This window comes from Falco punctatus, assembly GCF_963210335.1.
Source record: "Falco punctatus genome assembly, chromosome: 1".
Taxonomy (NCBI): Eukaryota; Metazoa; Chordata; class Aves; order Falconiformes; family Falconidae; genus Falco; species Falco punctatus.
In genome coordinates this window covers 107276692-107300880 of record NC_137580.1, presented here as the reverse complement: position 1 = coordinate 107300880, position 24189 = coordinate 107276692, and the positions used below count along the sequence as shown (strand labels likewise).

General features: G+C 62.9%; 3 protein-coding genes across 11 annotated transcripts in view; 1 reads left to right on the top strand and 2 right to left on the bottom strand.

The window, feature by feature from the left end:
* Positions 1-1098: 1098 nt before the first annotated feature.
* OVCA2 (OVCA2 serine hydrolase domain containing) lies at positions 1099-1834 on the bottom strand. The gene has a single exon (XM_080380434.1). It carries the CDS (start codon positions 1829-1831, stop codon positions 1148-1150), a length of 684 nt encoding a protein of 227 aa, XP_080236560.1. The 5' UTR covers positions 1832-1834; the 3' UTR covers positions 1099-1147.
* Positions 1099-22049, bottom strand: DPH1 (diphthamide biosynthesis 1). Of its 9 annotated transcripts, XR_013926987.1 has the most exons (14): positions 21524-22049; positions 20664-20837; positions 18186-18249; positions 13137-13434; positions 10147-10268; positions 8256-8410; positions 7423-7544; positions 6114-6182; positions 5147-5303; positions 4088-4188; positions 3687-3765; positions 3229-3360; positions 2188-2341; positions 1099-1310 (listed from the first exon to the last, which is right to left on the bottom strand). XR_013926987.1 is itself a non-coding variant. In XM_080380268.1 (13 exons), the coding sequence occupies exons 1-13, from the start codon at positions 21905-21907 to the stop codon at positions 2267-2269; spliced, it is 1911 nt and encodes a 636-aa protein (XP_080236394.1). In that variant the 5' UTR covers positions 21908-22049; the 3' UTR covers positions 2210-2266. The 9 variants fall into 9 exon arrangements, 8 of the variants coding, with proteins under 8 accessions (XP_080236394.1, XP_080236395.1, XP_080236396.1 ...); XM_080380268.1 differs by lacking the exon at positions 1099-1310 and having other exon boundaries at positions 2210-2341; positions 20664-20816; XM_080380269.1 differs by lacking the exons at positions 1099-1310; positions 21524-22049 and adding an exon at positions 21137-21496 and having other exon boundaries at positions 2210-2341.
* Positions 22050-22276: 227 nt separating this feature from the next.
* The window catches only part of RTN4RL1 (reticulon 4 receptor like 1), a 55953-nt gene continuing 54040 nt past the window's right edge, over positions 22277-24189 (top strand). Inside the window, exon 1 of the mRNA XM_080380406.1 lies at positions 22277-23342. Within this exon, the coding sequence (XP_080236532.1) occupies positions 23330-23342 (13 nt within the window). The 5' untranslated portion in view covers positions 22277-23329. The remainder of the gene's footprint in view (positions 23343-24189) is intronic.

The window sequence follows — 24189 nt, the reverse complement described above, 5'->3', positions numbered from 1 at the left end:
AGCGGGCAGGCACTGCCCAAGCCCCCCCAGCCCCCTGGGACACCACCAGCCTGGGGCTGGCTGCAAGGACACCAGCCACATCCTCCTACCACCACCACCATTGTGCTGCCACATAACCAGCAACAAACCAGAGGGCAAAATCTCACAGAACCGCTCATTTCTGCTGGTTGGCTTTAACCCATAGCAGCTCCCAGGCCTGTTCCTGGCTGAGTGAGCACAGAAAGTGCTTCTGTCCCCTGACCCGGGCCTGCTCCTGTACCACAGCATCCTCCATCCCCCACAGCGCCAACACCATGCTGCCCCATGGCTTCCCTGCCACCAGTGCTGCACATGCAGGGGACAAATTAAGGAGTTTCATCCAATTTCTCTCTTTTACCCACTATATTGCACTGTACCCCCAAGGAAAGCAGAGGTTAGAGATAGGCCCTGTGAGCATGGCCCTGCGCACACCACCTCTGGGCTGCAGCCTGGAGAGCCCGGCCTGCCCCAGCACTTAACTGTGCAGCAGTTGAGCAGGATGCCTAAAATTCTAACAACGATAAAGGTCTCCATGTGCTTCTGGAAAACATCAGAGCCAAAAGCATAGCGACAAGTTTTTGTTGTTTACGAAGGCACCTAGTATAGAGACAAAAGTCTCCCAGCACATGCACACTGAGCCAGCAGATATTTAATTCTTGAAACAAACACCAGCCCTGGCACTGCCAGGGATGAGAGGTTTTTCTAGATCCAGACCAGCTGGAAGGCTGGCTCAACAGCTTTCACCAGCAATATTACAAAACGTGAACCTTTGGGGTGTAACAGCTGCAAGAGCTCAGTGCTCTGCAGATGTTTCCTGTGGCTGAGCTGAGGGACCTTGATTTTGAACAGCTAATTGAGTCTCTGAAAGCACCTCACACGTAGATCAGTGTCACCCCCCTGCCCTCAAACCCCTCCAGGTCATACCCACAGAGTCATGTATACAACAAAGCTGCAAAAAAACAAGGGGAGATAACAAACCATTTAGCCTGACCCTGTGTTAACACTGCAGATCAGCGCAGTGAGCTGATGACTCTGGCCCTTCAGGAGGGCATGGAAACACAGTGATGTTTCAGCAAGATGGCAGGCTGCACGTGGCTCACTGGAGCCCCATTTATTACAGAGACTGTTATCAAACCGTCCCAGTCCCCGTGGGCTCAGTCTGCCCCTGGCTGGGACGGAAGCGGTCCAAGAAGTCCAGGTAAGCCTTCTTCTGTGGCGCAGCTGCAGGGACGAAGTGCCCGCCGGGGTGGGTGAGGACAACAGGCTCCACGAAGTGCTGGGCCAGCTCTCTGCTGAGAGGGGCAGCGATGACAGCATCAGCATCGCCCACAACATGCAGCGTGGGCAGGGCAATGGGCTCCTGGTAGAAGTGGCCGTGAGCCGGGGCACGGCTGGCAAAGCCAGCCACCAGGATGGCGAAAGCCACGGGGAAGCGGGGGTCGCCGCGGGCCCGCAGGGCGCAAACCATGGCTGCCAGCGCCGCGCCCTGGCTGAAGCCCAGCAGCCCGTCAAAGGGCCCGTGCTCCGCCAGCGCCGCCGCCACGGCCGCCAGCGACTCCTCCAACCCCGCCGGCGCCGCCGCCACCTCCCCCGCCTCAAAGGTGCCAGGCCCAGAGAACCACCAGCCGCGGGGTGGGTCGTCCCCGTCGTCGTCCTCGCCGCCGCCGGGCACGGGGTGCGGGGCGTCGACCGCCACCAGCTCTACGCGGCCACGCAGGGCCTTGCGCAGGGCGCCGGTGCGCTGGCGGAAGCGACGCTCGCTCTGCCGGTAACCGTGCAAACCCAGCAGCCGCAACGGCCTCCCCCCCGACATGGCGCCGGCCGCCACCGGAAGCTGGGATCATCGCTTCCGGCTGACCCCCCCCTTCCCGCCGAAACACCTCGCTCCCGTTGGACAGCATAGCCAGCGGGGGCGGGCGCTGCTTCACGCTGAGGCGCCAGCGCGCCCCCTGGCGGCGGGAGGCCGGGGGCGGCGCGGGGAGGGAGGCCGGGGGCGGCGCGGGACTCCCGGTGCTCCCGGGGGCGGCCGCGGGCAGAGCCTGCAACACGGCCAGGCCTTGCCAGGAGCTCTCCCGCCGCCAGCCGGCGCGCTCCTCGCGGGCAGCGGTGCCGGCTGGGTGCGTCCCCACCCGTGCCGGTGCTGGTACCGGTAGCCCCGGCGGTGCTTACCCTCGGGGCGTGGGGGCCAGCGGTACCCCCCGGCCGGGTCCTGGAGCGGGGTGGCAGCAGGACGGGGTGCGGGCTGCGCTCAGGAGGCTGCCGTGCCCCCGGTGCTCGGCCTTTCCTCACCCTCCACCGGCGGGGGGGGCGCGGGCGGCTTCCCCTGCAGCAGAGAGAGGGGGGTCGGGATGGGGCCCCGGCCCTTGCCTGACCTGCGCTGCGCCTGCGGGTGCTCAGCCCACAGCACCCCACGGGGCACGGCTGGGGGGGGTCTCTCCTCCCGGGGAGCTGCGAGGCAAGGTGGGTGCTCGCCCCGGCAAGGGCTGGGGGGGTTCGCGTGTCCCCCATAGCCGGGCTGGCCCCGGCCCCGTTACTGTTCACCGGGAACGAAGCCACAGGGTGGCGCTTTTGACACGTGGCACTGAGCACCGTAAGGCACCGCACGCTGTATGGCACAGGGCACCGTGCGGCACTGCACGCTGCACGGCACCGGGCACAGCACCGGGCACCGTACGGCACTGGGCACAGCACCGGGCAGTGTATGGCACCAGGCACTGTATGGCACCGCACACCATATGGCACCGGGCACAGCACTGGGCACTGTATGGCACTGGGCACGGCACCGGGCAGCGTACAGCACTGCACACCGTATGGCACTGGGCACCATACAGCACCATATGGCACTGCATACTGTACGGCACCGGGCGCTGTATGGCACCAGGCAGCATGTGCCACTGCACACTGTATGGCACTGGGCACAGCACCAGGCAGTGCGCAGCACCAGGCACCGTATAGCACCAGGCAGCATACGGCACTGCGCACTGTATGGCACCGGGCAGCATATGGCACCAGACACTGTACGGCACTAGGCACTGTACGGCACCAGGCACCATATGGCACTGGGCACCATACAGCACCAGGCGTGCAACCTGCACCGATGCCCCCACCACCTGTCCCCTCCAGCCGGCACAGCCACCAACAGCAAAGGGACAGAGAGGGAACCCGCTGCCCCGGTGACACCCTGTGCCCTGGTGACGCCATGCTGCCCACCTGGGCCGACCGGCCGCGGCGCGGAGGCTGTGCGCTGGCGTGGTTCACCGTCCACGGCCCCAGGGACTGGCTGGCGTAGAAGTCCATGGGGTAAGGCTGCTGCCACTCGATGTCCTGGAGAGCCACCGCGGCCTGCGGAGGGGACACGGAGCTGAGTCCCAAGCCGTGCCGCTGCGGGGGAGCCAGCAGCGTTGGGAGGGGTCCCAGCACAGCGGCTAGATGTGCCAAGCAGGGCGCTGCCGGAGCGAAGGTCACGGCACTGGGAATCCCACTGGTTTTACAAGAGATCGGCAATGCCGGTGGCGCACCCAGACTGTGCATGGAGCGCAGGCATGGAGAGGAGAGGACACTGCCCGGCTGCAGGGATGGCAGCTTGCAGCACCACGGCTCCGCGGGAGGCTCTGGCACATCACCCCAAGCCAGGGCTGGTCCCCCTAAAACAGGAGGGGGTTCCTCACCTCGTAGGGCGTCAGCAGCGGCTTGCTGAAGGCTTCTCCCCAGTCGATGGAGAGCCGGGGACAGGCTACCTGCACCCACCTGGAAGGGAAACAGGGCAGCAGATCAGGATGAGCATTTTGGGAAGAACAAGCCACGACGAAGCCCCACAGCAGCCCCCCAGAAAGAAGCCAGGTGGGCAGGGAGCAAGGTCCCTACTGTGCTGGAGCCACCTGCCAAGGACAGCCATGTCCCCTCCCTTCCGGGTGGGCACAGCACGCACAGGGATGCACACTGCCAGCCCAAGTGACAGCAAGACAGACGTGGCAGGGATGGCTTCCAGCAGGAACTGGAGGCCCTGACAGCGATGTGGCACCCTGGGGACCCCAGTGTGAGGGGCTGGAGGTAGGTCAGCAGCACTCACGCATCCACGTCAGGGAAGAGCCGCAGCTTGCTTGGGAAGATCTCAGACAGCAGCACCCGCACGAAGGGCCGGCCCAGGGCGCGGAGACGCAACTCCAGGTGCTGTGGGGAGAAAAGGCACCCAGAGGGTTTAGGGGAGCCCAGACGGATGCCCCTGGCAAGCCCCACAAGCCCTTCCTGGCCATCAGACTCTCTGCGAGTCCCAGCTCTGCCCCACAGCCACATCCCCTCAGCAGTCACAGGCCAGGTGCAGTGACAGGGGCCACGGCTCTGGCTCGTGCCTGGCTCTCCCCAGCGCGTGCCTCAGCTTAATGAAGTAATTACCACTCAATGACAACAATCTGTTCTCGTTAGTGGCTGCCTTCCCTGGGATGCCTGCCTGCAGTGGGCTGGATGCGGCCAGAGGCTGCAGGAGGAGGAGAGGGGCCCAGGAGGGGCCAGGGATGTCCTTGTCCTCCGGAGCTGGCACTGGTTGTCCCCTGCCTAGCCGTGCCTGTGTCCTGCCTGCTGCAGAACAGCAGCTGTTGGGACCTCGGCACCTGGCTCTGCCCGCTGGTCCCTGAACTGCCCCAAATCTCACCTGTGGCTCCCCCAAAATTTCCAGGTGTGAGCAGGGCCACCGTGCTCGAGGCACCCCACTCCCATGGGGCAGGACACTGTGGTCCTGCTCCCCTCACCCAGCTGGGATGCAGAAAGCACCAGCATGGTGGCTGAACAGGGATGTGAACGGGATCGGAAGTTCATCCAATTAAAACAAACCCAGGGAATTAATTGCCAAGCTGCCTGTGTGTGGGGGGCCTCCAAGGCTGGCCAGCTCTCCCCAGTGAGGGGCAGGTTTAATGAGCCTTTGTCTGGCCTCCCTCATCCACTGCTAATTGCCCTGCCTGCTCAGCTCAGGGGCACGCAGACCCAGGCCAGTGGCAACCGAGGGGCTGCCAGCAGTGCTGGGTCAACCCTCACCCTGGCAGCATGGCCACTGTGCCAATGGTGCCATCGCTACCAGTCCTCCCCCCAACCCAGGAGCAGTGCCCAGGGGGGGCCATGGGGAGGGGGTCAGTACCTGCAGGATGCGGGGGGAGCCCTGGCGCCCCAACGTGCCCAAGATGAGCCCCCAGCAGTGGGCACCGGTGGCGGTACGGATGGCGTCCTGCCGAGCGCGGCGCATACGCTCATGGCCGTAGTGCTCCTGGGAGAAGACCTTGCTGTAGGGATCGTACCTGCAAAAGCAGAGCCAGGCTCACATGTGCCCCATCACCTGCTCGTGCCCCACCACCTGCCCCCCTCCATGCTGGCCCCAAAAGATGCCCATCCCTCATCAGCACCAATTGCCTCCCACAGCATCCCTGCCCCTGGCCAATGCAGGGTCCAGCTGGCTTGTCAGTGTGGGGACAAGGATGGGGACAAGGTGAGTGCCCCACTGCAGACCCCTAACACCTAGCATAGCCTGGGCTCCACGTTCAGCTTCATGCTCAGCTCCCCCCCTCCCACCCCGGCTCATCAATTATGAAGAAATCTTTGATTTGTTGCTTTGTTTGACGAGGAGAATTTTAATCAAATCCCACTCGGGTTTCGGCAGCTTCACCAGCGCCATAAACCTGACGTGCGCCTCCCGTTAGTAACAAACGACCTACTAAGAAATTCAGATTTCGCCAAATGGGCCCAGCCTTTCACTCTTGATATTTCACCTGCTTTCAGCGGCCTCATCATTGCGCTTTATGGCCTCTGCCTGCAGCAGCCTGCCTTTAATGGCTGCACCTCCACGAGCTTTCACAGGTACTTGTCAAAATGTTTATATTCAGCCAAAGTAAATGGCTGGCGTTCATCTCCCTGCCGCACCTCTTCACCCGCCCTGCAACCCCTCGCCTGCCTGTGCCCACTGCAGGCAGCTGCCTGCTCAGCCCTGGGCTGGGGGGTGCTCCTGGGGTGCCTGGTGGGGACAGTTGGTCCACGGTGTGCTGGGGGAGCTGGGGTGCTCCCCACTGTGGGGCTGCTGAGGACCACAGTGGGTGCCCACGGGCTGTCCCTACCTGTATGCAGGTATCCCCGGGTTGGCAATCATGATGGACTCCAGGTGGAAGCGCCCATCGCCTAAATACCTGCCGAGAGAGGAGGAAAATCTACAGCACATGGCAAACAGCAGCACCCACCCGTGTGCCTGCTGGTTTCCCGAGCCCTGGTGTGTGGAGATGCCGGGAACCCAAGTTCCCGTGCTGGGATGCAGGGGCAGCAGGCATAGCCAGGGCTCCCTGTCTCTGCAGCCCCCCGGCACGCTGGGGTGGGGAAGCAGCCGTGCTGGGGGCAAGGAGGGATGCCCACGCCAGGTGGCCAGGAGCTGCTCCATCTCAATGGCTGGTTCTAGACGTTGCTGCTTCCATTTCTAATCGGATTTCAAGTCAGCAATTACATTTCAAAGCCTTTCATTCAGCTGCCCTAATGGAGTGAGGGCTTGGAAAATGAATTCAGACGTAAAACTTGACTAGATTTTGCCCTTAATTGGAGAATGACATTTTGGGAGATCAAAGCTAATTTGTCTGCAAAAGTTAGCCCCAGAGACAGGGGAAAGAAGAAAATAATAACGCAGGGAGGACGCAGGTAGGCTGGCAGTGTGTACCTGCAGGGGTGGCTGGTCGGTACCGTACTGCAGCTCCTCCGGCAGCAAGAACGACCCACTCTTGACAATGTGGTGCCAGCCTGGCCACCCTTGCCTGATCCTGATGCTCTCAGGGAGAGATGGAAAGCAGCACCTTCCCCGCACACCAGTGCGTCTCAGAGTGAAACCAGAGCCCCCCATCCCGACCCTGTGCCCAGCAATCATGAGCCCCACTCCCCGTATGGCTGTGCTCACCGTTGCTGTTGGCTCCCGGCAGGGTGGGCAAGAAGGGGGTTGGCAGGGCCAGGACCCACACCTGGGCTCCCCTGCTCCCCCCAAGGGTGGGGTCCTTGTATTTATTTATTCTGCAGTACACTGTATTCACACTACATTAAGCATTTCCATTACCTAAAATAATTAGGTGATAGGAAGCGAAGTGCTCCCTCTAATTTGCTGTCCTTAAATAAAATTAATGTTGCTGTGATGTTGGGCCCTGGCCATTTGTCTTTTCCAATTATCTACCCGCCCTTCCATCTATTATCTATTCTGATATACGACTCAATTATTTCCTCTGGGCTACGAGCGCACGCCACTCCAAGCAGTGCAGGGAGCTGGAGGGGGTCCGTCCCAGCCTGCAGATGTCTCCCTGCTGCCCCCCAGAACTGCCCCATAGCTGGGCAGGGAGTAGAAGCAGGGTGGGCAGCCTGGGCCAGGCAGAAGGGTCCTGGAGGACCCTGGGTACTTACACGACGGCATCAATGTCCTGGGCGAGCCGGGGTGATGTGCAGCCCAGGATCTCCCCTGGGGACAGCGGTTTGCACTGGGGCACACACACCTTGTACTGGGAGCGCAGCTCCTGTGACGCTGCCTGTGGGAGACATGGGGTCAGCGGGGACAGACTGTGGCACAGAGCACAGCCAAGGCCAGCTGTCCCTGGCACCACTGGGCACACTTGGGGACACCCCAACCCTGGCAGTCCCAGCTCCACGGGGCACCAGCGGCAACGGCTGTGCTGTTGTGTCCCAGCACAGTGGCAGTGGAAGCAAGCCCGTCTCCTTGGGGCAGCACTGTCACAGAAGGTAACAGTCCCACGCAGCCAAGATGCTCAGCGAGGCTCAGCCAACGTATCAATTAAAAGACAAGGGGAAATGCTTAATGCTTTGATAACCCCATGTTTAGATAGGCATGGCTCAAAAAGCTCATTCATCTCCTCCCGTCCTGCCCAGCTGGCCATTCCGGGGCAGACAGACAGACCCGCCGGAGCTTCCCCTGCCACTGCCAGCACTGCATCAAAATGCCAAGTGCTCCACCGCCTGCCCTGACATTTACAGAGCAGCTCCCAGAGGGAGCCAGGGAGGGGTGCCGCCATGAAACATTGATCAGAGTTATTATGAAGTACTTGATCAACATTACGGCAGCAGCATATTATCGCACTGACACATCAGAGGGGAACCGTCACCACCAGTACCCTGGAGCAGCCACTCCAGCCCCTGAGCTGGGGCAGGGAGGGACTGAGCCAGGGCCAGGGGAGATACAAGCACCATCCCATGCCCTGCAGTGCCAGGGGTCTCCATCTCACCTGCACCGTGGAGACAAACTGGATGGTGCTGACAAGGGCTAGGGACGTGCCTGCTGCAAAGTTGAAGCGAATGGTCTCAAGGAAATGGGATGTGTCGATCTTTATGTCCACGAACACGTAGAGCATCTTCAGCCCCTGTGTGGCATCGATAGGAACTGGTGAGAGGAAAAGAGAGGGTGTGAGTGTGGGATACAGCTGGGGCCCTAGCAAGCCCCCGGCTGCTGCTGCCTGCAGCTGGGGAATAAAGCATGTTGGTGGGGCTCCCTGCACCCCAGCCTCCCTGGTGTGGGCAGGTCAGAGTGGGCTGTGCCACCCCTCTGCCCATGCCAGCACCCTGGGCAGGGGGTGCAGATGGGAGCCGTGGAGAGCACCCGCTTGTTTCTCTCTGGATAATGGCAGCCTGGGGAATCAATGAACACAAATCTAATTACCCCTGGTGCTAAGAAGCCTGTGTCACCACGATTAAGTGAATAATTAAAGTACACAGAGTCCACATCGATCCACAGCTCCGCGTTCACTTCCCATTTTGGTGCTCTTCACCTGATCACAATTAAGTGCAAATTACTCCCTCCCACGGGGCACGTGGGGCCCAGGAGGGAGAGGGCAAACGCCTGTGTGCTGCGCAGGGACGCACCCCGCTGTCGGCTGCGTTGGTGATGAGCACTGTGGGCAGCCCGAAAGGAGCTCAGCACCCTCTTAGCGCTCCAGGGTGCCCTGCAACCCATCCAGCCCAGTGCAGGCAAAGACCACACAGCCAGAGACAGTGGCTGGTGGCTGGGCTGGTGACAGGCAGCCTGGTAGTGCCTGCCTGTCCCTGCAGGGAGCAGCTTCAGATGTGACTCCCGTCCCCCGGAGCAGCCCGACTCTTGCACTGGCACACTCCCGAGCACTGCTGGATACGGCCCCTTCCTCCCCTTTTCACTGTTCATTCATGAATAGCAGGCTACAAACCACGGGTTTTACACTCCCTGTTCCAGTGGTGCCCATAACCCTCCTTCCGCAACAAAGCACCTAGCACAGGCATTTATCACTGCAAACACTCACGCTGATGTGGTTTTCAGGACAGAGTTCTCAACTGGGGAGTCAGTATTTCATACAGAGCCTGATGCAATTCTTCAAACTCATTTATACAGCCCCATAAACGTCCGGGAGGGCCGCCAGGTGCCGGGAGCGTGGCAGCAGCAGGGATGCGCACGCCTGCCGCTTGCTATGGCAATTCTGCTGATCCACCTTAAAACCCAGAGCGTCTTATTGTTATTTTTGGGCTGATTCCATCCTGGGTGGACTTCAAAGTTAGCAGCATCTGGGACAGCAGCGCAGTTTCCATGGCAACTGGATCCAGAGTACTGTCCGCCTGGGGAGCACACAGCCTCCTCCTCCCGTCCCCGCCCAGCCTGTGCTGCACCCGCAAAACTGCCTTCCCTGGCCCTGTGCTGGGGCAAGCAGGACGCCCAGGCTGTCACTACCTTCCAACTTCAGCCCCCCAAAGCCCACTGCTGCGGGGCTGGGGGTGAGAGCAGCCCCATCTCCACCGGTGGCTCCGGAGCAAGCGGCGTCCTGCCAAGCCATGGCCCTGCTGCCCTGCTCTTGTGCACAGGGCTGCGATTTGTGTGCTGCGGCAGCGCATGGCTGAGCAGGACGAGCACGCCCTGCTGCCCCCAAAATCCTGCCCGCAGGCAGCCGCCCAGCCAGCCTGGCCCCATCCAAAGCCAGCAACCGAGGCTGGAGAACAGAAATCCCTTTGGGGAGGGATTAGCCCTTGGCACGAAGTCTCCGAGCTGATGTAGAGCAGGGCGGGGAGCTGCTCGGCATGGCAGGGTGGCAGCAGCACAGCCTCTGCAGTGCCACGCATGGCTGCCTCGGCAGCGCCCTGGGGCTGAATGTCACCTACTCAGGCAGCTGTGTCCGTAGTGAACCAAGAAGTCAGCACCCAGGGCCCGGGCCGTGTAGTCATCCACGCAGCACGCGCCGTAGGTCACATCGCCCATCACCACCGCCTCTGCGCCTGTGAACCTGCGGGGAGGCACAGCAATGAGGGTCACGGCTGGCTGCCATCGCCACAGCCCACGTCCTGCCCCCCAGCCCCGTGGCACGCCACTAACGGGGGACAGCGCGCTGCCATCGAGCCCTTCGCCACGCGCCAAAGAGGACAAGCACTGGCTACTCTCCGAGATGTCAACATGATTAAGCTGGAGAGCGGTAATCCGCCTCTTCAATTGGGTAAAGCTGTTTGCAATTCAGCGGATTATCCGCTCATCAAACAATACGCTGCCAGCTTCCTAATGCTCCAGCGGGGAGAGGAGTGGAGGGAGACCCAGTGCAGCGTGGTGCTGCCGCTCCCACCAGCCAGCCCCCGGGACCAGAGGCACCAGGATGGGCACAACAGCTGCCCTGGCATCCCCAGCTGTGCCAGCCAGGCTGGCCAAGCCACCACCCTGTGCCCAGGCACTGCGTGAGCCAGCACACCCTAGCCCACACCTGGCTGTGTCACCCAAGGGTGCCAGTTTGGCCAAGCTGGGTGCGCTCCAGGAGCAGCTGGTGCTTAGGTGGCATTTGGCGAGGAAAAGCACCAAAAAAGATGGTGCTGTCCCCCATCCCTGCTCCGACATCCCATTGCTCCAGCACGAGTCCACCTGGCACCGGCTGGCCAGTGGAAGGGCACGCACCAGCACCGGGTGGTAAAGCCAGAGCTCTGGCATGATTTAAAGGCGCTACCTTTGTGGGTATTTTATTGCACCAATTTGGGGGATTATTAGCTTGGCTGCCTTCCCAGGGAGCTGCCGTGGTAGTTTACGGATGAAAGCAGGTATCGAGATGACAAAGCCGCACGCCTGGAGGGGCTGCTTAAACCAGATGCTAATTCCTTATTTACACTGAGGTTGCACCAGCAGCTGTAGCTTGGTGCCAGCGAGGATCCCCCTGCTGCCAGCACGGGGCTGGGGCGAAAGGGCCAGGGGAGGAGGACACCCCAGCACAGTGTCACCCCCTGGCAGCACCCGGTGTTGGCTGGGGGCCAGGGTCCCGCGCGCTCCCCCCCAAGCGCCAGGCAGGGAGCGTTACGTCGGCAGCAAGAATAGAAATGGTGGGCAGAGCTGGGCAGATGGCAGAAGGTGGAGAAATGGTGGAGTGTGCTGAATATTAACAGCTCCGGCCCATCCGTCAGCGCCCAGGGAGGGGGACAGGGGAGCAGCTCTGCTGGAGCATCCCCAGAGAGGGGGCAAAGCCATCCCTACCTCCCGTGTCCGGCTCGGGCATCTCCCGTTCCCTGCAGTGTCCCAAGGGCTGGGGATGCAGTTAGGACCGTCAGAAGATGGACCAGATCCCGTGGTCCCTTGCTGCCAGCGTGGCCCGGATGGGAGGGTGGCTCCTCTGCTGGCTGCATGGCTGAGCCATGGGGCTGGGGGCTGCTGCGGAAGGTTCGAGAAGGCTCTCCCCACCCCCCTCAAGCCCCCAGCCCCCTCCTCTAATGAGAGGTGATGAGATGAACATGAATCAGACTCCACACATCTCAGCAAAAGTGGAAAATTATTCAGCTCCTTAAGATTCAGGACGGGGAGGTCTGACTCAGAACAGCAGCCAGCGCCGCTTAATTTTTTATAGATTAAAATGTATGCAAATTGGCCCAAACCCCAGAGAAAGTCCCTGGGGGTGAAGAGCAAGAAAGTGAAATAGCAACAGCAGAGGGAGGAGGGCAGAGGCTGGTGGAGGCACCCATGGCCCCTGCCCAGCGTGCAGGGCTGCAGGCAGCAGTACATGGCCACCAGCCAGTGGGCAAGGAGAGAGGGGGCTGAGCCCTGCCCCAGCCCCGGGGAATCATCCTGCTCTGGCTGCAGGGAGCAGAGCCACAGTGAAGCAGGGAGCAAAGAAGCCGCGGGACGATGTCTGATGAGGAGGGAGCCCAACAGTACTGGCTGGCTGGGTGCTGGCAGCACGGCGGTGCCGGCAGGGGAGGCAGAGGCAGCAGGACAGCACGTGCCGGGGTCGCCCGCGCTGGCTGGGCTGGACAGCTGAGTGGAGCTGCAATCATCTCCCGAGACAAATCAAAGGCAACCACGGGGGCCTCCCCTTGATGTTTTAATCAGTTCGGTGTCGCCAGAGCCTTTCATCAAACTACAGAGGAAGGAAACGTCAATTAGCAACCACCTGCCTCCGACACAGGCCAAGGAGCTGCTCACCAACCAGATCGGAGCGGTATGCGGGCGAGGGGCAGCCATGGGAGCATCCTTGAGGGGGTTTCACGTCCCCGCAACTCATCACAGCCGCGGATGGGTCCCAGCAGCATGCCAGCAGGGAGGATGCGATGAACGGGGCTGTCCCCACCCAGCACCAAGCCGCTCACTACAGCTGGGAGCTCATGAATATTGAGCACGTGGGGAGGTTATTCATCTTTTACGTCCTGCAAACCCCAGCTCATTCTGAAAAACCACCCGGCCTTAGCATTTTTCTCATCTCCCCCTAATTCATTATCTCCTCCTTTAAACAGATGGCTCCCAAAATCCCATTTATAAAGCGCAATGGTCAGCATTGGCAGGACACGTGCTTGGGTGGGTCAGGTCCCGGCCACGATCCCGGTCACTGGGATCCCCAGACCCTCCCAGCCCCACTCTCCCCTGGCTAGCGCAGGACGGAGGAAACAGCAACCCGGGGACAAGTCTGGGGGCTGAAAATGCTAGGACAGAGACAGGTACGCATGGGGCCAACATGTCCCCAAGCATGGGGCAGCCAGTCCCTGTCACCCAAGTGCCGGCAGTGGGCTGGTGCAGCCCTGATTTACCGAGTCACCTCAAAAAAAAAAAAAAAAAAAGAGCATCTGCTGCTGGCAGGAGCATAGGGTCCCCTGACACCACAGCAGCGCATGAACGATACCGTCCTGGTCCTCACCCCATGAAGCAGAGCTGCTCCCGCTGGCAGAGTGGAGTCCTCAGCCCCAGCATGTCCATCGTGCCTGGTGCCACCAGACCTTTGTGGGGAGGGGACTGAAGGGACCGGGCTAAGAGCAGCCAGCCCTGGCACCATGGAGCTGCTAGAGGATGAAGCCGGCACTCTGGAGCGGACTCTGCTGGGGACAGGGACACGGAACAGGCTGCTCCTTGCTTTGGAGCCATCTGCCTCATCTGCGCGTGGCCCTTCACAGCATGGTCACATTGTGGCGTGGTGTCACCTCCCTGCTGGGAAATGCGTGGGGATAAGCAAGAAAGTTATGCCCTGCAAATACCCCACGCCCTGTCCCCCAGGGGAAAGGCAGAGCACCCCGATCCCCCCCTAGACACTAAACCCACTGCCTGCCCTGTGGCACCCAAGCCCAGCCCATCTCGGGGGTAGATGCCAGTGAGTGCCACTGTCCTGGGGTGTGGGGACTGAGCGCAGCCCCAGCTGAGAACAATACACTTAATTAGCAGAGAAGCCCATCACCAAGCCCCATTACCAGACTCCCAACTTCATTAGCACAAGAAGGCTGCACGTAATTAAATAATGAGTTTGCAATTTTACTGCAAACGGCGCTGGAAGAGCCCCGTTGCAGCTGGGCAATCACTGCCCGCAGGCAGTACGGGGGCCCTGCAGAGCATCTGGAAGTGGGTCAGGATGGAAACGGAGAGGTACGTGTCTCCACAGCCCCACAGGAACAACCATCTCCAGCTGGATGATGTCCAAGGTCCCCTGAGAGGACCTCTCCCTCTGTCATCACTGGAGGTACCAGGGCTAACTCCACCACGCCAAGGGGCACATCCCGGGGGTACCCCAGCTTTGCTGGCTCTGTAGCTGTAAAAAACCAGAAGTAAAGCAAACCAAGGGCCCAGCGTACAGTGGTGGCAAAGCCACTCCAGCCATCATGTGCCCAGATGGTGCCTGTCCTCTCTTCCCCACAGCTGGGCCACAGTGCTGCCCGTCGGTGCCAGCACCCCAGGCTTGGTGGGGACACAGGGAGCCAGTGCAGGGCACACGGTGGTGGGCACCACGCCTGCAATGGCACATCCCAGCCCTGGGAGGTGACAGCCCTAGAGACCCCCCCCACTCCCCCCTGCCCAGTCCCCATCACACCATTACCACCCGGACTGAGGTTTTAAACATCTCCAGTGAAGTGAGAACTTCATTCTCCCTAATGATGCTGTTGTGTGGTTAATGACGGTGATTAAAATCCCTTACACAGCATGCTGCACCAGGCTGCCAGTACCTCCAGGTTGCACTTAAAGGACAAGGGGAGAAGGAAAGGCAGTGCTGGCTGGCAGAGCTACAGCATTGTGCCGCTGAGGCCGGGTCCTGACCTCTGTTAGCATCCCAGGGTGGCCCTTTGGGACCCCTCAGTGATGCTGCCAGCTTCACAGTGCTTGGTGCTACATGTGGCACACCTGCCTGACCAGGTGACACAGTGCCTGTGAGGCACCGGGGACCTGCCAGGCATACCAGCTATCGGGGTATTTTTGTCCTTGCTATCACAGCTGCTGGCCATAGTGGGGCATTTCAAGCTGCTGGGCTGCGTTCATGGACATTTAACTCTTTACCACTCCACCAGAGACGATTCAAGACGCTCTGCCACTCTGACACAGCCCTGCATGCTCCCGGGCATACTGTAGCACAGTCACTGGGATGGTCTGTGCACCCCCAGCCCCGCCTCACGTGGATGGATGCTCAAAAGCCATCAGGCCATTGGGATGTACGAAGGCTGTAGCAGGGCAGCCTGCGTGGGCATCAGGACACCCCTGCCCACCCCAGCATCACCCACCCCCTCTGCCAAGCCAAGGCTGATTAGCAGAAGCTGCTCACCCTGTCACGGCGCAGGGAGATGGAGGGATTAGCAGCTGTGAAGCCTGACAGCCGACTTTATTAACAAGGAATCAAAAGCCCAGCTGAGAGCCCAGCTGATGCGCAGGGAGAGGATGGGTCCGCTCCTGGCTGCACAGCCCCCCCCCAGCTGGTGGTGCAGGGGGCATCGCTGCCACCTCCCTGGCACGACAGCGGGTAGGCTGGGGGGCTGCCCCCCTCCCCGAGCCGTGGTCCGAGCTCCCCCCACGCGCCTCTCCATGCTGCCGCCTCCCAGCACGAGTTACCCTCTGCTGAATTACATCAGCCGTGACAAACGGAGCCAATTTGGAAGGTGCCGTGAGAACGTCGTGATGCGGTGTCGGCAGCCCGCCGCCCCACCAACTCAGCAGACCCCGGGCCCGCCACCCCCCCCACAGCTGGCCACTCGCCCCAGCGCAGGTTCGATAATAACCAACCTATTAAAGCTAATTAACTGGGACTCATGCAGGTCAATGCTGTAAGTGCACTATTTCAAAAGCACCAGGCTACGCACCCCACCGGCCTTTCTGGAGGCAGCGGCTGTGACACTTTGGCTATGTCTTCATGCCCGCAGCCCCTCAGGGCTTGGCAAGCATCAGTGCAATGCTGAGAAACCAGACAGAGTGCCTGGGGGGTCCCCATCTGGCAGCCCCCTCCCCTTCTTGCCCCCACTGGGGCTCCCCAGTGGCCTGCTCCCTCCGCCATTGCTGTGGGGGATGCAGTGACACTGCCATTCCCTTGCACAGGTGGTGACACTGCCATCCCCCTGCACGGGGACAGTCAGACCCAGAGCCAGCACCATGTCCTCCCTAAGCCACCAGTGCTGCGGCAGAGTGAGGCAATGTCCATGCTCTCAGCCCTCCCCAGCACCGCCAGGCCCCGGTGCAAAATATTTTATTAAAAGGCAGCTCCAGCAGAACGGATAAATACTCCATCTGAGCAGCGGTAGACACGGCTCTGGTTGAGTCGGAACACACAGGGATGGGCACTGTCACCCCAGGGACAGCAGCTCCAGGCATGGCTCTGCAGCCATTACCAGAGCACACAGGGGAGGAGATGCTCGCTGGCATCCCCAAACCCCAATTCCCACCAGCAAGGAGGGGGCAGGAGGCTGCGGGGATGGGCTGGGGAGAGGGGCTGCTCGCTGAGCAATGCCCCCCACGGGCACAGGTATCCCTGGCACGCTCAGTCCTCAGGTCCCCCCTGTCCCCAGTGGGAAGGGGACACCCCACCCCACAGCGGATGATACCCCAAGCCCCCATCCCCAGCCTGGCCGCAGCAGCCACCAGCGGAGCACACGGCTGCAGAGATTCCCGTCACGTCGGAGGCTCGTCCAGCCCCAGCACTGGGTGAGGAGGGCCAGCAGGAGCGGCGGCGGCCGAGCCACGATTCCACATTAATGCCAGTGATGAATATTAATAGCAAGAACAGGCAGGCACTAACGAGGCCACCTGCTGATTCCCACCTCACCTATGGCAATGTAACTGGGTCCCAAGAGTGTCCCCAAGAGACAGGGACAGGGCTGGGCTCACTCTGCCCACAGCCATAATCCTCCAGCCAGCAGTGCTGCTACCCAGCACAGCCACGTCCCCAGCCAGAATGGTGGATGACACCCAGCGCTCCCAGCAAGGGACTGGCAGTTGGGTGTTTCTGGGTGCTGCGTGGTGGCAGCGAGGGAAGGATACAGCCCTCCCGCCCAGCCTCAAAGCCATCCCCCATCCAACCACCAACCCACTGGCACTGCTACATCCCCTTTCTTGGCTGGGCACCTCTACCCACGCAGCACCCACCTCCCACCGCAGCACCCACCTCCCACCGCAGCACCCTTCACCCTGACACCCAGCACCCCTCCTCAGCCCTGTGGAGCACCCCTGGCAGGCAGGGCGAGTCCAGCAGAGATGCCAGCACCCCAGCATCCACCAGGAAGTGGGGCTTAAGGTTTCATTCAGATAAAAGAGCGCCTTAATCCGCTGCCTTTGAAGTCGAAGACATGAAAGCGGCTGGGTGCCAAAGCCAGAGAGGAGGCAGCTCCGCTTAAAGGGACAAGCCCACGCGGAACCACGCACACTCACACCCGTCCCCTGCCCCCCGCACCCGTCCCCTGCCTGCACCCACCTTCCCACTGCTCCCTCGCCCAGCTCGAGCATGGGGCCGCTGCAGTCCTGCGGGGGAAACGATGGCAAAGCAGGGACAAAGCCCACAGGCACGGCCGCCTTCCCACCCGGCACGGCAGCGGCTGCTCGGCTAGCGGTGGCAGGGAGGCAAGCCTGCTCACCCTGGGAAGGCAGCTTACTAATGAGTGCCGTGACCCCGATGGCAGACAAGGCACGCGGTGCTATTAGCACTAATTCACTGTACAAAAACAGAGAGGGGCTGGGGAGGGGGCAGCCGCAGCAGGGAGAAAGCCGGCAGATGGGGAGGGAGGGAAGCGTGCTCGGCAGTAAGGAGATTATGGCCAATTTCTGCAAGGTGCCTGCATCTGGTGCCACTGCAAAGCCCAGCACCTCCAACCTCACCTCCCAACTGGCACAGAAAATGAGGAGAGGAGCCATGGGGTAGGGGCCACCTGGCAGGAACCACTTGCAGTCACCCCCTCTGGGCCATCACCGTGGCCTCAGGCCAACCTCCCCAGCTGGAGAAGGGCTGCCCTGGAGCATCTCCGTGCTGCCCTGAGAGCAGCACAGCTGCAGGAACAGGATGGGGCCACAGGGATGGATGGCAGGAGACCTGCGTGGCAGCAGTGCCCCACCGCCAGCCCTCCCCTCGCTGGCCGTGCTGCCATGGTGGAGCTGGTGTCAGCCAGTGTCAACAGGGCTGCTCCCCGGCTCCAGCACCCCCTCCAAGACCCTGGCACACTGAGCTTGTCAGCAGCTCCTGGCAGAGCAACACAGCGGGAGGAGAAGCCAAGTGGCAAGGGCCTGGCTGGTGCTGTGCTGGTCCCTGTCCCCAGGTCCCTGCAACCTACTGCAGGGCAGCAGCATTGCCTGTGTCCCGCCAAGATGTGGCCAAGGTGTCCCCATGATGCACCTCCCTCAGCAGTAGCCTTGGGCCTCATCCTGCCCAGCGGCTGCCCCCTTCCCAGCAACAGCTCTCATCCCCTCGCCAGCCCCTGGAGCCGAGAACGGAAACATGGAAAACCCATCATCTTACCGCTCAACGATGTCTGCGATGGTGCAGGCAAACATGAGGAGCCCTTCTGGCATCTGCAGGGCCACTGGGGAGAGAAATAGCCCCAGGGTTAAGAGAGGCTGGAGAGGATGCCCTGAAGCGGGGACCTGGGCACCAGCCCCCAAGGCCAACGTAGCCAGCTCAACTGGCAGCTGCAGAACAACCCTCTGCAAAACAGCCAGAAACTGGTCAAAAATCCCAGTGGCTCTGGTAGCTGGGGTGCACATGGTGCTGGCTTGGGCCATATCCATTCTCCCTGCTTGCACACACCTCATCCCTTTCTGAGCCCGCTGACACTGCTGGTCCCTCCCGCTTCCCACAATAATGAGTTCCAGATTTTAATTATGTGCTGCACAGGAAGAGGTACTTTCTTCTGTTTATTTTAAACATGCTCCTAATAATGTAAACGTGTGCCCCTGGTTCTCCCAGTACAAGAAAGAGCGAATAATCATCCCCTATTCAGCCTCTCTGCATCATTCACAATTCTATATCCCTCTATCATATCCCCCTTTGTTCACCTCTTTTCCAGCCAAAGGATCTAAATCTATTTAATCTTTCCTTGTACAGAAGCTGTTCCAAACCTTTGATCATCCTTGCTGCCCTTTTCCACACCTCCCCTCCCTGCTCCTCTCCCCGTTTTGGAAGGGTGGCCAGCAATGACAGTGTTGTGCCTAGCAGGAATTTATTCATCAACGAATGATGCTTCCTGGTTTACTCCTTCCTCACAGCTCGGAACAATCCCTTTGCCTCTGCAGCCCAGCTGGGCCCCCCAGCACCTGGGGTCCAGCCAGAAGCACCCCATGGGTCCCCTCAGGCTTCCCCGGGGCAGTGGGGAGGAGCAGAGACCACACTGGGGAGATGAACAGAGAAGGCCCCACTAATCCCATTGTCATTTCACCTCCTCATCCCACTAAGACATCCCAGCTCCAGTGATATCTATCCAAACATCCTCTCCAAATCCCCCTCCAACAGAGATCCCCGTGCTGCCAAGCCCAGCCCACTGGCCAGTGCGGAGCTGTATAAAGGCTTGACCCAAAGCAGGCTAATCTCACCCTGCCGCAGCCCGCAGGGCCCAGGGAAAGCTGCAGACACTCTGCCAAGCCCTGCCCAACCTAGCAGGGCCAGGCAGCTCAGAGTCCTGGCATTCCCCAGCGCATCTGGGACCATTTGGGACCACCCTCCATCCCAGAACGCCACTAGCAGGCAGACCTGCAAACAGCTTTACCTTCCCCAGCGAGGAGCTGGCAGGAGGCAGCTAGGTCACCCTTTGCCAGCACAGCACTCTGGGGACAGGGGATGACACTCCAGCCCCCACAAACCCTGCAGGCAGGGCCGGTCACAGCCCAGCGGGAGGCTGCGTTCCCCCAGCAACAAGTCCCTGGCCGGGCTCTGCACATGGATTTTTAAATCCCAGCACGGCTGGCTGGCTGATGGGCTCCGCTCCCAGCTCTGAAGCCTAAATCCCAGCCGCATATTTACATTTAATTAGGAGGTGCCAAGCAGCAAAACACAGCAACGAAAGCCAGAGTGAAAGCCAGAGCGGCACAGCTGGGCAGCCTTGCCGCAACCTGATGGGCAGCCCTGTCTCCCGCACCGCAGCCAGATCGGACTGGACAGCCCTGCAGCCTCTGGCCCCTCGGCATCATAGCCAAGACCAGCTCAGGCAGCAGGTCCTGGAACATCCCCCGTGGTGCCTGCCAGCTCGGTGGCAGCAGGCAAAGACATTCCCAGGTGGACACAGCATTTCAAATCTGGCTCTGCCCAGAGCCCCAAGCACCACACAACCCCATGAGCAGCCCCTGCCCGCATGTGAAGCGAGGGTGGGGACGCCGATGACACCTGGGGATGGAGAGGAAGGCTCCAAGCCCTGATGCCTGTAGCCAGTCACACATGGAGAGCCGGCTCAGCCACAGCAGGATGTGCACGCTGCAGGGGGACAGCCCTGGCACCATCCCACAGCACCACAGTGCCTGCTCCGGGGTCACCACGGCCACTCTCCACCCCTCTGGGGCTACAGCAACCCCCCAAAGAAGGTCCAGATCAGGGTGCAGCGTAGCCCAGCTCCCTGCCAGCCCCTGTAGCCCCCCAGGACCGGGTGTTGCAGGGCTCCCCCTGCCCGGCCCTGGCAGCATGGCAGGAAAACACAGGGAGAGAGGAAAGCAGCAGGGACCTGGCCGGCATCCCAGACACATCTTGCAGGCTGACAGGTCCGTGCAGCTCAACTTGTCCTGTCCAATGTGATTATAATCCAGAGATACAGATCTATTAAACCCCCTCGAGAGAAAGCAAGCTCTCCAAAACAAAGCTTAAACATGCCGGACAGCCCAACACCATCCCTACCCCAGCCTCACCAGCCCCACACCCCACCCCATGAGGGTCCCCTTGCTACTGGGGAGCTCAGCAGCACCGACCCGCCACACTGCAGCCCCAGGACACCTCGTCCCCAGAGCTGATGCTCACCCTTCCTGGCCTGAGCCTGACGGATCCGCCAGATGGTCTTGGGGATCTCGAAGTTGTAGTTTCGGGGCAAGGCCTCCGCCGCCTCCCGCAGCTCCGTGTTCCCAAGGATCTCCTCGGGGATCTGCTGTGCCACATGCCGCACGGGGCCTCGGGCTGCGGGACAAATGGGGTGGCCTAAAGGAGCAACCGGGGAGGGCTGCACACCCTGTACCCCAGGTACCACTGGCATCGTCGCTGCCCTCATGCCACCCCCGGGGACAAGCAGTCAAGGGGTGGGTTTCTGCCCTGCAAGCTACTGGCACTTTTTTGGGGAAACCACCTATTGTTTTGCCCAGAAAGCACTGCTGCAGCTACGTGAAACGCTATGAGCATTGTTGGCTCTCCCCAGACGGGGGGGAACACCAGGCACAACCCCAATGGCTCCTCCACAAGCACCCCGGGGTCACCCCCGGGGGGTCCCTCCTGCCCCATACCAAGAGAATCCCGTTATCCCTCCGGGAAAAAGGCAACAGCTGCGGGTGAGCTAGGCCCGTCCTCGGGAGCTTCATCCTGAAGGCGGCCCCCGCCAGCAACCGCCCCCCTACAGCTCGGCGAAGCCAGAGAACGGCGGGGGAGTGACAGCAGGGGGATTATTCACTATTTCCAGCCCAACACCGGCACTCATGAGCCACCAAACCCTCCCCGCACGGCCCACGGTCGAACCGCCAAAGGGCCAGCTGGGCCGGGCCGGTGGCGGGGGAGGCCGGGACGGTGGCACCACCGTCCCGGCCGCCCCCGCCACCGACCCGGCCTCCCCTGCTAAAACAAACCCAAATAGCTCCCGGCACCGAGAACGCAAAGTTAACGCGGCCTCGGCCCACCTGCGGCGGCCACCGGGGCCACGCTGCCGACCCTCCCGGAGGCCGCCATGGCTCTGGAGCACGTGAAGGCGGGCAGGCAGCACTAAGCAAACCCCGCGCTAGGCCAGAGCAATCGCCGGCCGAAAGATCGAGTGGAGTAGCGCACCGGCGGGCCCCGACGGGACGGGCGGTGCAGCGGGGACCGATGGGTCTCGGCGAGGTTCTGATGGGCCCTTGGGTGTGCAGCGGGCTGCGCCAAGCGCTGCGATGTCGGGGATGCCCTCCTTCACGTCGGGGTCGTGGCCCAGCCACATCCCCCCCAGCCTCCCCTCCCCGGTGCTGACAGACCCTGGGCTGCCGGTCCCAGCATAAACACAGGAACGGGAGCACCGGGACCGTTGTCATGGTAACGGGTACATGTGTGTCATATCCCACCCCCCCAGTATCGCGGGACAGAAGCCATGTCCCTGCGAGGCGTGGAGCAGGAGGGTCTCGGGGACAGTGGGGATCCCCGGGGGTGGCAGGGTACCAGGGAGGCAGCGGAACGCCCCCCGGGACAGCGGGGACCCTGGCGGGGCAGTGGGGACATCAGCTCCCGGTGGGATAACAGGACCCCTGTGGGGCAGAGGGGAGGCAGCGAGAGAGACCCTGGACGGTCAGGAGGGACAGTCCGGGGTCAGCGGGGACAACCTGGGAGTCAGCGGGGTCCCGGTAGGATGTCGGGACGGCCGTGGGGAGTGCGGAGACAGGAGAGACCGGGGGGGGGGGGGGGGGGGGCAGAAGGGACAGCAGGGACCGGGATGCAGAGGGGACAGCGGAGCTCCCGGTGGGGCATCCGTGCCCCCGGCGGGATGGCAGGGACCCGGTAGGGTGGAGGAGACGATAAGGGGCGGAGGGCACCGAACGGGGCTGCAGGAACCGTGCCAGGGCGGAGGGGACAGCGTGGACAGCAAGGGATCCCGATCGGGTAGCGGGACACCGGGACACCGTGAGGCGGAGGGGGCGGTCAGGGGCGGCGGGGACGGTAGATCCCGGAGCAGCGGCAGGGACGGTGCAGGGTGGCCGGGACGGCGGGGACAGCCGCGACCCCGGCAGGCGTGCGGGGGAGCGGGGGGGGGCGGCAGAGCCCCGGGGGGATACCGAGGCCCTGGGGCGGGACACACACAGACACACAACGGCGGAGGGGACGGCGATGGGGCAGCGGTGACAGCCGGTCCCGGGGGAACCGCAGAGCCGGCGGGGGGTGGCGCTGGGCCGTGCCCCCCGGGGGGGCGGAGAGGCCCGGGGAGAGGCGGGTGGCGCGGGGAACGGGAGCAGCGGCACTTTCACGAACTGTCCACGGGAGGCGGGAGAGGCGGCGGCGGCGGCGGAAGGGGGGGGCCCGGCCGGGCTCGCCCAGCCCTGCCCAGCCCTGCCCGCCCCGTCGCTGCCCCGCCCCGCCCTGCCCAGCCCTGCCCGCCGCTGCAGGCAGCGCGGCACCGGCACCGGGCGCCCCTTTATAGGCTCGTCCCGAGGGGGTGGGGGGCGGCGGCGGCCCCAGCCCCGAGGGGGCGGCTCCCCCCTAAAAGCCGGCGGCGGGACGCGCGGCGGGCAGAGGCGCGGCCGGCGCTCCCCGGTGCTCCGGGGCCGGCGCTCCCCGGTGCCGCTGCGGCTCGGCCCGCCATGCCCCCGCGGGGGCCGCTCGCCCGGGCCCCGGCTCCGCGTTCCCGGTGCAGCAGCAGCCGCCGCTGCCGCCGCCGCTACCGCTCGCCGCCGCCGCGCCCGCGGCTCTGAGCGCCGCCGCCGCCGCCGCCGCCGCCGGGAGACCGCGCCCGCCCCGGCTCCAAGATGCTCCGCCAAGGTGAGCGCCGCACCGGGAGGGCACTGGCTACCGCGGGCAGCGGGGGCACCGGGGCCGGCCCCGAAGTTTGTCTCCCCGCCGAAGTTGGGGCCGCGCCGCCGGGCGCCCCCCGCCGCCACCGCGTTACCGGCGCCGCCGCCACGACCGAGACTCGGGCAACTCCCGGGGTCCCCGGGGAGCGGCACCGGCGGCGCACGGCGGGAGCGCGGCGCGGCGGGGAGCGGGTGGGGGGGGGGGCCGGGAGGAGCGGGCGGGCACGGCGGGCGCCGGGTCCCGCAGGACCGGGGCCACGGCGAGTCCCGTGGGCACCGGGATACGGCGGGTCCTGGAGGCAGCGGGGCCGCGGCGGGTGCTGGGGGTTGTTGGTGCTCGTCCCCCGGGGCGAGGGGAGAGGAACCGGGGCTCACCGGGGGACGCGGGGGGTTCGGCGGGGAAGTTGGGGTGAGCCGTCCCGTTCCGCCCCCCGGAGGAGATTCGCTCCACTGTGACATCACGATATTTCCATGGCAACCGCCTGGGACATCATAGGGGAGCTTTTTGACATCACAGCGAGGGGAGAAGCCGGCCCTCCCAGGGGGGAGTCCGGGGCAGGGCTGGGGGGGCAGGACCCCCAGCCCCGCTACACCCGGGCCGGTCCCACGGAGCTGCCGAGGACAGCGGTGCCGGGGGGGGGGGACCCCACTGGACCCCCCCACTCCCGTCCCACCCCCTGGGGAGGGGGCAGTCACGCACCCCCGGGCCCAGCCCTCACCACCACCACCGCATGCCCCTCTCGGGTGAGGCTCCGGCAGCAGGAGAAGATGCCAGCTGAGCGCTTGCAGCCCTCCGCAGCCCCCCACGTCGGCGT